At 40.0% G+C, this 12,236-nt stretch overlaps 2 protein-coding genes across 2 annotated transcripts in view; both read left to right on the top strand.

Annotated features, from left to right (window-relative positions):
- The window catches only part of LOC126484055 (retinol-binding protein pinta-like), a 308,676-nt gene that overhangs the window by 95,986 nt on the left and 200,454 nt on the right, over positions 1–12,236 (top strand). The gene's annotated exons all lie outside the window — the stretch shown is intronic.
- Positions 1–12,236, top strand: part of LOC126484056 (retinol-binding protein pinta-like) — a 141,804-nt gene that overhangs the window by 73,237 nt on the left and 56,331 nt on the right. The window contains exon 4 of the mRNA XM_050107406.1: positions 3,847–4,096. Coding sequence (XP_049963363.1) covers positions 3,847–4,096 — 250 coding nt within the window. The remainder of the gene's footprint in view (positions 1–3,846; positions 4,097–12,236) is intronic.

Below are 12,236 nucleotides of genomic sequence, written 5' to 3'. Positions count from 1 at the left end.
ACTAAAGGTTGTATAAAATGTATGAAAGATCAGTAACAGCATCAAATATATTTCTTGGGTCAAAATGGACGATATGTAACTTTAAATGAATTATGAAGATTATGTTCAGAGCATTTTTCTATTTCTGGTATATTCATGGAATTAAACGTTTATGGATATTCTATGAAATTTGTATTGAGATGAAGTTTTGTGAACTATTCTGCATTTTTTTAGGTTTATTTAATGATAATAGGGTGACGATGTATTAGGGACTTATTTGTACTCTGTTCTGTAATGTACTGTGCTTTTGTTTGTGATGGTATACTATGGAATATAATGTATACATGGTGTATATATATATGGAATATAGAGATTCGAGCACGCACGGAAGTTTTCCGGTAGTCGTTCTTCCCACGAATCATACCTGGTTTTTCCCCAAAAACTTATGCCATAGCTTGCAACTGATTGGAAATAACTAAAGTACACCGCTCTAATACGTTCCTTGCTATACATACCTTGAATATTATTTTTAAGGCAAAACATGCTGAGCTAGGTTTCTGAGTAAGATATACACTGTGTTCATTCCAGTTTAAACCTTGGTCAATTAGCATTCCCTGAAACTTTGTGGTGCACGCTTTTTCTATTTGTTTGCTATCCAGCATAAGGCACACATTTTCCCCTTGACACTTGCTTCCTTACTGTATAAAGTTTGTTTTCTTTGTATTTAACGTCAGCTCATTTGATTAAAACCATGACTGTATGTATGAGAGCATTTTTTCTGCTGTAGAACACAATAATTCTTTTATATCACTAATTATGGTACTTGTGTCATCTGCAAATAGTAGAATTATGGCTGAGCTGTCTGAATCCTATATATCATTGATATAAATTAGAAATAACAATGGGCCCAGAATGCTGCCCTGTGGAGCACCTATTTGAATTTGTTTCGGTTTCTGTCTCCCTAGGATAATTCTTAGTTCATCACTCCGATCAGGTTTCTGTCAAATTCTACATATTTTGAATTGCCAAATATATCCTGACTCACATCTATTACCGCCCACTCACTGCTGCTTTACTTTCTGCTTCTTTATTGTCGTTTATTTTAGCTATATTTGAGAGCACAACACCTTGTAAAATACCAAGACTAAGTTTCTTCGTGTATTTAGCATCTCTCTACCTCAGAAGTCTCATGTGAAAATCATATGGCTGTTCCTTTACCTTCATTTACTCGTGGTCTTTCTACGAGTAACTGTTTCTCTCCAAAGAGTTGTCCATCATAGCCATTTTCCTCTGCAATATTTCTTAATGACTCAATATTTCAATTCTACCTAGCAATATTCTTATGAAACATGAAAATTATATTTATGCTGCAGCCAAAAAGGCATATAAATCCTGGATTAAGCACCCAGTGTAAAGATCCCCCACTAATTTTCATTATTGGAAACATTAACTTTAAATTGCATTTCTTTTAAGGGAAGGCATTTCATATGCAATGTTTGTAGATAAAATTGAAGAGAGGAATCTTGACACGTACTGTTAATTATTTACTCAAATTGCCAATGGAATATGTGTCCAGCGGCGGTAAGAACAACATAGTCTTAATACAAATCATTAGGCCCTGGGTTGTTGAAACAACATGGCAGAAGTTAATGACATGTTTTCAGATTATAATGTTTTATTTCCACGTAACATTAATCAATACACAGTCAGAAACACTTTCTAAAATCACAGGGTAAATATCAGCTCAGAATGCAAATAAAAGTTATGAACAGATCCATTGCCCTTTTCACCACAAGCCAAAGGTCTTCACATCGTGTTCACTCTCATTGATGTGTAACGACTCTGATGCAGTTTCTGAAAGCAAGAATGGATGATAGGTCGCCCTTAGTTATTCAATTTCCTTTTCTTTTCTTCCAATGTTTGTGATCTTCGTTTTGCATAATTTAGCGTTTGATCTTTTCGTAAGTGAAATGGTTTTCGTCACCATCTCAGCAAGTTCATCTACGACAGTACAAAAACTGAATGGCAGTATAAACTCGGGATTTTCAAACGCGACGTAAGGCAGAAAAAGGAAACGCTAATATTTGTAATTGACTGCGATATTTATTGCGGTTTTACATGATATTTGGTAAGACTATGCGTTAGAAATGTGTGAGACTGTTGTTGACTGTCTCGGATACACAAACTACACAGGTGAAGTGTTTGTACACTCATGTTCAGAAAAACAGATGACAGTGAAGGACTAGAGATAGGGCGTTAGTAAGTTCTGCGGAAATGACTAGGTTTTCAACCATATCAGCCAGCAGGTTCAAGGTCAGCATCGATATCACGGAGCCACACCGCCTACCGGTAATATGTGTCTGCGGTTCTCATCGTCGCTATAAACCGAAGGTAATGGATCAGTGTGACTTGAGCAGACGTGCAGGATGCCTCGAGGAAGTATGTGCGAACCGTACCGTCAGAGCAATGAGTTTCAAAGAGGGTGCATTATTGGCATGAGATAATGTGGTGCATCCATCCGGGAAACTGCTGTCTGTGTGGGACGAAGTGTTTCGATAGTACAACGGGTGTGTGCAGAATGGTTGACGGAAGGCTGTAAAACATGGTGGGGTGGGTCAGGTCGCAGCATCCAGACTGCCTCCCTAGAAGACTTCATCCAAATGGTGTTTCAGGACAGATTTGTGTCTTCCTCGACTCTGGTGCAACAGTGGAACAATTTGACACATCATACACTATCGAGAGTGGCAGTCTTTTGCTATTTATTACAATATGGATTTTCTGATTAACTTTGACGGTTGTGCAGAAACATGCTAGATTGCAATGGTTCATCGAACGACGTCACTAGGGTCAGGAATGGTATCAGATAGCGTTTTCGGACGAATCCAGCTTCTGTTTGTTTGAACATTTTAGTTCGCCGCAGGCAGGGACAGCAGCATTACAGTGACAAGACATACAGCGCCGGCTCAAGGCCTTATGGTCTTGGGTGCTACTGGGTACAACCACAGATCATAGTTGGTGGGTGTCCAGGGCATTGTGAGCGGTGCCACTTACGTGAATGACATCCTGCGGCCTATAACCGTACTCTTTGTGCACAAATCCACAGACGCAGTTTTTCAGTAAGACAATGCATGACCACACGATGCTGAAAGAACACGTGAGACTTCTTGGTGTCACAGTATGTCACCCTTTACCTGGCCTGTCAGGTCACCAGACTTGTCGCCAATCGAAAGTGTGCGGGATATGGTTCAAAAATGTTCAAATGTGTGTGAAATCTTATGGGACTTAACTGCTAAGGTCATCAGTCCCTAAGCTTACACACTACTTAACCTAAATTATCCTAAGGACAAACACACACACCCATGCCCGAGGGAGGACTCGAACCTCCACCGGGACCAGCCGCGCAGTCCATGACTGCAGCGCCCAAGACCGCTCGGCTAATCCCGCGCGGCGGAATATGGTGAAATGACAGGTGCAGTGCTGTCATCCAAGCACCACAGATGAACTTTGGAACCAGGTTGCGCAGAATGGATGGCTATACCACAGGGCGCCATTCACGCCTTGTACGCATCGATAACATCCATTTGTGTGGGCCCATGGCAGACCCTGTGCCTACTCTGCAACAGGATGGATCGAGGCTATTGAAATGCTAATCATTTCTGCTGAACGTCCTAATGTACATGTCCCGTGAATATGAACGTCCTATCTCTAGTAATTCGAGGTGTTTGCTTTTCCTGAACATGAGTGTACAACTACGCCTAAACGCACCTAATTATAAGTTCTGGTTTTTGGGCACACAGCAAGTTAAATACAGTTGATATTATTCTGTGTGGGTAACTTCTCACTGTGGTGCCTACGATGTGCCGACAGGAAGCTGGTGACGATGCCTCGCCTCACGGAGGACCTGTACCGCGTGCACATCATCGCGGACCCCGACCCGGACCCTGCGTGGGTCTCGTGGATAAATTACGGAAAAGTCGGCTCCATAGACCTCGACTTGATGTTATTTAATGACTACTCCCTCGGAGACATCGTTATCTTCGACCTGAAGAACGTACACGCCGGACACGCCGTCCGCTCTGACATCAACATCATGCGTGCTATGGAATTTGGCTACAAGGTAGGTTCTTTCAAAACATTGTTCCACATACAATGTTCAAACGTCACAAATATTAGCTTTCTTGGAACATGCAGTACTTAAGAAGAATTTGGTCTGTATATGTAATTTGCACATAAGAAGATGAGACGAGTAACATTATCCTTTAGAATTATATATCAGTTGCTAGTATTTCTACATATCGTAATCACAGCTGTAGACCGAGCGAGGTGGCGCAGTGGTTAGACACTGGACTCGCATTCGGGAGGACGACGGTTCAATCCCGCGTCCGGCCATCCTGATTTAGGTTTTCCGTGATTTCCCTAAATCGCTCCAGGCAAATGCCGCGATGTTTCCTTTCAAAGGGCACGGCCGATTTCCTTCCCCGTCCTTCCCTAATCCGATGAGACCGCTGACCTCGCTGTTTGGTCTCCTTCCCCAAAACCAATCAACCAACCACAGCTGTAGACAAGGGCTGAAATCTGAGAACGAACTTAAGTGTCGGTTGCAGAACAATCGTGCAGATATTGACGTAGATAACCTTGTATAAAACATTCTTGATTTCCTTGCATCAGCAGGCCTGAGTAAAAACTCGTGATTTTGACGATTGCAGTAACTGACAATCGTTGCATTTGAACGACTTGAAAAGTGCAAGTGCTCATGTTGGTTGGCTACATATCAGGCCAATAACATCATCTTAAATACATGACATCATCAAGATGACGGTGGTGGGAAATTAAATAAAGCAAGCTGGTGGAACTCGCTGTGTTGTTCTACTGGGATACTCGAAGAAAATTCAATCACAAAAAATTTCGAAAACTCGAAATTAGCTCACTTGAGCTAGCAGCCATTGTGGCACCGTGCTCAAAAGCCTCTGAATGACCTGAAATAGGCGTTATTTTCAGAAGTGACGATATTGATAATATTCCAGTATTTCCATGTCAAAAATGCTATCACTTCATCTGAATTTTGCGTAAACTGGCTTCAAAATCACAGTTACTGGATTATGTATCATAAATATACGAAGATATCGACTATACTGGTGTAACTCGCCATTTCGGTCGTTCGAGCACTGAATTGTAATGCACAATGGACCCTCAAGTCAGTTATCTCAAATTCTGAATTGCTCTATAAGACACAAAGTATATCAATACTACGGTATTTCCAAGTCTAAAAATACATCAGCTTCAACTGAATAGTGAAAAATGCTATCATGTTAAAAAAAAACCGTGGGTACTACAGTATTTTCGTATCAAAAGGTAGGGCTTACGCACCTAGAATTCCATACAGACTCAGTTATGTATGCAGATAGTTCATCCATCCCAGGAATCGAGGATCTCGACGATTTTTGCCTGTTATCGATATAGATACAGACAAGATAAAAGTCTACCTATTCCTGAGAAAAAGGGGCCTCAATGAAAGGACAGAATGAGTCGGGCAACAAATGACAAAAAGTACTTTTTCAAGTCATTTAATTACTAATTAACAATTTTAGACTTTTTTCCCTTTTGCTTGTACTATAAAACTTTACTTCTTGCCTAATTTCATGATTGCAGGTCAACGGGACAGATCCTCTTTGTTTTCATGAGTGCATTTGGAGTACAAAACGAGTAACACAAGTGGTCGTATCTTTTGATTGCATTGACGCAGAATCTTACCTTACATTACACCGCTAAGGGACTAAAGACGTTAGCATCGTAAATTTCAAACATGATAAGTCGACCCGTTCTTGAGAAAAGGGGTTCTTAACAGACGGGCGAACGGATGGTCACATAGCAAATGACCAAAAATTTCGTTTCGTATGTTATAGTTATAAATTAACAATCTTCGCATTTTTTTCCTTTGCTTGTACTGTGGAACCTTCTGTCTCACCGAATTTCATTATTTTATCGCAAGAGGAAGTACTCTATAGGTTTTAATGTGTGAGTTTGCAAGTATCAAAATATATGACATAAATGTCCACATTGATCACAATGTCTTAGAAGCTTCAGTTCTTTACACCCTCGAAGTACTGTGAAACGTAGTACTGTAATATATGAGATAAATTTCAACTTGATATATCTGCCCATTCCTGATGAAAGGGGATTTTAGCAGACAGACAGATAGAAAGACAGGTAACAAAATTATCGTATAAGGGTTCTGTTTTTACCAATAGAGTTAAGGAACCTAAAAATACGTCAGCTTCACCTGAATTGTATAAATTAATGCTCTTCATCTCTCTCTCTCTCTCTCTCTCTGTCTGTCTCACAAACATACACACACAATGTTGATGAACTTACAGCTTAAGCAACACTTGTAAAAAATCACCGTTCAATATCTATACCATACGTGGTATAAGGCACAATGGACTCTCAAAAAAATAGCTCACTACCAAACTGAGCTATAAAAGCACAATGCTTGTCAAGTGGGACATTCTTAATTCAAAATCTAAAATGTCCATAAAAATATGTCATCAGCACAAAAATGCTAGGTTTATTTGATGCATTACAAAGTCATTTACACACGAACACACACACACACACACACACACACACACACACACACACACACACATATATATATATATATATATATATATATATATATATAACCTAAAATATAATTGTGGCCTCTCAAGTTAATTGTCTCATGCTATTTCCTCATTTAAATTGTTACACAACACATGTTGCTAAAAATAACATCATAAGCAGGTAGTTGATACTGTATTTTTAGCCCTAAATAAAGCAACATATCAGAACAAGCCTGACCAAATTTACAAGCATAAAAATACTCGATGACTAAAATACTATGTGAATTAAACAAGCACACAAACAAATATGCAGTCAGAATTACTGCCAGATACTGGAAAAATGCCATTAATGTGATTCTAGGCCTAAATGAAATTGTGAATAAAATTAAACCTGACCAAGCGTTATTGCAGGAGGGCTGAAGAAGATAATAACATACACACTGCATACATCAAATATCGCAATGCAATTTTCACATTTCTAATGTCCATCAGACATGGTAATATTGTTTTTTATTACATTGGTCCAGGAACACTGCAGATAATGTGCAGAAACAAACGTTTGTGGAAATCACTAATATTTACCGATTGTAACTTCGTGACAAGGCTCTTTAAAACTGTATTTTCATAACAAGGCACTATATACTGCCAAAAGTTAATCGTACAGCGCCTAAATATGCTATCTGCAAAAAACATGGGTGCTAATTTTAATTTATTATAGTTTTTGCTATAATATGGACAAGGAACAAATTTTATCTAAAAGTGATGATCTAGATGGAATCCCCAGCAATGGATGTCCCCAGTATGTTACGTCTCAGTTGTTGATACACCAAGTAGTTGACACCACTGACACCCACTAAACATACACTCTGTCAACTACTGTCACTAGAATATTGTTTGCTCTCCAATAGGTGATATGGAGATGGAAGTGCTTTCGCAATTTTGACATCAAATTGATCTGTAAATCAATTAAACTGATCAATTAATTACTCCCAAGCCCCCCCCCTATCCCGCCAGATGATGTCACGTGTTTTCCTCAGCTGGCACATGGGTCTCAACCCCCTCCCTCTCCACCCTTCCACCTCCACCTCCACCAACTACCTTATTGGCGGGAATTTCGAATTTTGGTGGGAATTTTTTTGTCCCACAGTTGTGTTGACGTCCCACCCTGGGAAATTAAAAATGGCGGTGACATTTCCACAACACAAAACCTGGTCCTTCTGGCCTGAAATCCCAAGTGCAGCCCCCAACGTGTGCAAACTGACGAGATGGAGGAGAGGAAGGTTACGTTAATGTATTTTATTTATTTTTGGTTAAGAAGCTGAAGGTAAGATCGGTCCCAATAACGTAATTAATCATAAAATCGACCCTAGTAACACAACTACAACAACTACATACATAGCGCTACACAAAGAGTGCCTAAAATCCCTATACAGCTAAAAAAATGACGATGCCATACAACTCGTGTTATAATGCTGGGAAAAAGTTTCACGATACCACTCAAATCTAGTGGCAGATATATGCAAATCCCACTCTTCACCTACGAGCTGGTGGGGATAAGGCTAGAGTGTAAAATACTATCCCTATTCTTTTTGAAGGGAAATATGTTCAACTGACGAGGTGCCGATGTTGGACAGAGAGGAGTTTAATAAGTGTATTAACTGTGAACATACAACTGACGACTATATCTATCGCTGTTTTACATTAGAGTTCGCTATGGACGCCTGCTTGACAATCACCCTGCAGCCGAGGTAATTGAGGCCAATGCAGACTACCACAACTGGTGGCAATTGCATCACTGCTCAAATTACACATCGAAATTGTGAAAAAAAATACTACTCATAATGAACAGATCATAATGCAACACATGTTCTGGGGAAAATCGTCATCCTAAAAGATTGGAGAGTAGGCAGTAGTTCAACGTGTGATCTCCTCAATGTATGATCAAAAACTGCCGCAAATTAGAGGCTCTCACCTCCCATCATCCCTCCCCCTCCCTCCCTCCACCAATGTCGGACAGGCTTTTTCAGATGGTCAACTGCTATCACCAAGTGCCTTGCGGCTTTTCTGTGGCCAAGCGCCATTCCACCAGTGGAGCAGAGACACCCAGCGTGCCTTGAAGCGACGGTCCTTTCCCAGCAGAAAGGCATGTAAACCCCACTAATCAACGGGGGATAAATGAAGTACACCCCACGCCACATGCTGTGTGCTGTCTGGAGCACAGATGCCTAGGATGACCACTCACCCACCCACACACACTCACCCACCCACCCACCCACCCACACACACACACACACACACACACACTTATGTACACACACTAGATTGCCCAAACCCACTCGACAGTAGTGCCAGCTGTTATAAATGTTGAAACGTTACACTATAACCAACGTATTTAATGTCAACGCACTTCCTATAGTCGAGCATCTACTAAGAACAAGACAATCATGGCGATAATAAATGTTCTCTTTCCAAAGAAATAGGTGCAGTCCATATTCTTTAGTTTTATGAGCAAAATCGTTATAGTTTACAAATTCGACTGCAGGATAAAATTCCCATCTCATTATTTTACAACATCCAGTGAAGTGCACCACTGCCCATTACAAATGATCAGACTGCAGTGGGCTATACAAACCACTCTGCGTAAAATTGGGAAACATTTCAGTCACATGATATAACATTAGAGAATATAATCTTTAATACCATTAGCTCACATGTCGGAAAAAACACTATCATTTTACGTTCAACAACAAGAAGCTATAACTGAAGAGCATGTTGATGTTTAGTACACTAAAGCATGTTCCATTTTACTAATGCAAAGTTATATCACACCTGAATTTACGAAACAAATCTGTAATAGCCTGTCTTGTAATAGAACACCTTTTAGAGTTCGTCTCTTTCTCTTCCGTTACGTCGAAACCAGCAACCATCTGAGTGCTTAAATTTGATATTTTTGCTCTATAACTCCCCTCTACCGACATATCTGTAATGTTTCTATCATACAGTAGATTCTTGCATTCTAGTTTTGTACGCAATTTGATCATCACAGGATGTTTCACACAATCTACTCACATGTCGGGGAAAAAGCACTATGATTTTTACATACCACAATAATTCAAGTGGTATCTACTTTATAATTAAAATGTTATGAAGTTTGAAATAGCGCAGGACTTGCGGTAACATCTATTTTCTTAACAAACAATCGTGATGATAATAATAGAAACTGTCATGATTTCAAAAGAATAGATACAGCGTATTTCTACAAGTTTTATGGGCAAAGTTGGTGTAGTTTTGAGAGAACTGTCTGCATTCAAACTTTTAACTGTTATACCACTCCTTGTGATAGAACCTCCTATAAGACTGCCGTGCCTTTCTCTTCAGATATATCGAAGAAACAAACACCATCTGTGTGTTGACATCGAGCATGTAAAATATACACATATCACTCCCCTGGGGCACATGGCCAAGCTGCCTGAAGTTTTGTTGAGTTTACGGGAGGAAGACCATATCTGACACACTATCAATCACTAGGGAGGGTTCCTGTATTGTTCCTTCATAAGCACTTCAATACATAGTTGTTGCAGCTGTAACACAGAAAAGTAGTCTATGAAAACAGCTTTGTAATCTGTCACACATTTTGTTTTTTCTACCAAGACGTCGAGGTGTGTGTGAGCTGCTAAACCGACATTAATACGTTTCGATCCTATGGCTCTCCATTGACTAATTAGGGGGACATCGTGTGTGAAATTCGTTGCAGTTTGACATTTTCTGTTTTCTACTCCATAGTGTACTTCGGACTTTCCTGAACATTTTGGTGTATAATACATTAAAATCAGACAATTGTGAGAGCTTCAAATAATATTTTGAATGTTGACATGTGATTGTCAAATTTCGCGCCTACGCGTATACTGCCACAGTTAGCAGTCATATATTGGAAACTACGCGGTGTAGAAGGCTGTGAATTGCTTTGTTTCGTGCCTACTCCTACGTCTCAGAAGTTGGCATTACGAATAAACAAAGCAGTCCCTTGTTTCTGATACCAGTTTTCGTTGAGAGTAGTGAGATCGTCTGCTATTTTTGTAGTAAGCTAAATTCTATTGCTTTTTATACGTAAATAAAGCGACTAAGCGTAAAAGTACGAGTAAATGCAAATCTGTGGGTAACAGATATGTGAGACCTGCATTTTCTTCTGAAGTACTTGAAAACATATGTGTTAGCAATGAAGGAAACCACGATAATCTTTCTGAAGTGACCACGCTCCATGGTGCATCGAAAAGGAAAATAACTTTAGAAATGGGTGACAGTGATAAAAGTAATGATATTATGGATAATGTCATTATTGATCTGCAAATCCTTCCACAAGTTCTTTCAGAAACTGTCTCTTGCTATGTTTGTGGTGGTGAAGTTAAACTTTGTGAGGATATTGGAGCTAGAATTGGTGTTGTGTCTAAATTAATTATTACATGTAAGAAGTGTCAAAACTAGAAAGCATTTAATTCTTTATCAATGTGTTCAGGTAATGAATTGTATGAAACTAATGTGAGACTGTTCTATGGCCTTAGATACATTGGTAAAGGTGCAAGGGCTGGTAATGTTCTCTGTTGCCAAAACCATCTTCTAGGTGTACGAAATATGTAACAGCAATTGGGGACTCTGTACATGCTGTGGCTGAAAATTCAGTGGTTGCTGCCACATCAGAAGCTATTGAACAAAATGAGGGTGACAGAGGCACGTGGATGGAACGTGGCAAAAGCGTGGGCTTAGTTCTAAAAATTGTTTTACATCTGCAATAAGTACTGACACTGGTAAAGTTTAGGAGTTTGAAGTTGTCAGTAAGTACTGCCAAGGTTGTACAGTGAACCAGAAGAACAGATTACTTCATAAGCAGTAGTGTATAAAATTTTATGATGGCGCAAGTGAAGAAATGGAGGTAAAATGGGCAGATAACATTTTCCAGCGTTCGCAGGAGGAGAGAGTTGTCACATGTGTGAATTTCTTAGGTGATGGAGACTGGAAGGCTTTCATTGCAGTACAAAAGAGTAAGCCATATGGTGTTCCTACACAAAAACTTGAGTGTGTACGACATGCAAGAAAAGGATTGGAACACGTCTGCATAACGTAAAAACCAATCTGGGCAACACAAAACTGTCTGATGGCGAGACAATAAAATGTGCTGGAAGACTAACAGACAAAGTAATTGATGAATTACAGGAATATTATAGGACGGACATTAGAGATAACTGTGATAATTTAGAGTAGATGGAAAGAGCTGTGTGGAGCACTTTCTTTCATCGAATATCAACCAATAAAGAACCATGTCATCCTTTGTGTCCATCTCCACCAAACACTCGGTGTAAATATGGGCAGGCCGAAATTCTGGCACCCTGCATGACTTTACACATAAACATTCTCTTCTTTTGTCAGTAATGGAGGCAACAGCGGAAAGGTCGGGGAAGAAGGCCAATGTTCACTCTGTCTGCTTGCCGGGGGGTCTCATCCGAGATGTGGAGGAGGCCCTGCCGGTGGCAATAGAGAGCACTGGGTGCAACCGACTGCAAATTGCTGCTCATGTCGGCACTAATGACTCCTGCCGTCTGGGTTCAGAGGTCATCCTCAGTTCATACAGGCGGTTGGCGGAGTTGGTGAAGGCGGAAAGCC

The sequence above is a fragment of the Schistocerca serialis genome, chromosome 6 (genome assembly GCF_023864345.2).
Source record: "Schistocerca serialis cubense isolate TAMUIC-IGC-003099 chromosome 6, iqSchSeri2.2, whole genome shotgun sequence".
Classification (NCBI taxonomy): Eukaryota; Metazoa; Arthropoda; class Insecta; order Orthoptera; family Acrididae; genus Schistocerca; species Schistocerca serialis.
This window is presented reverse-complemented; position numbering and strand designations above follow the sequence as displayed.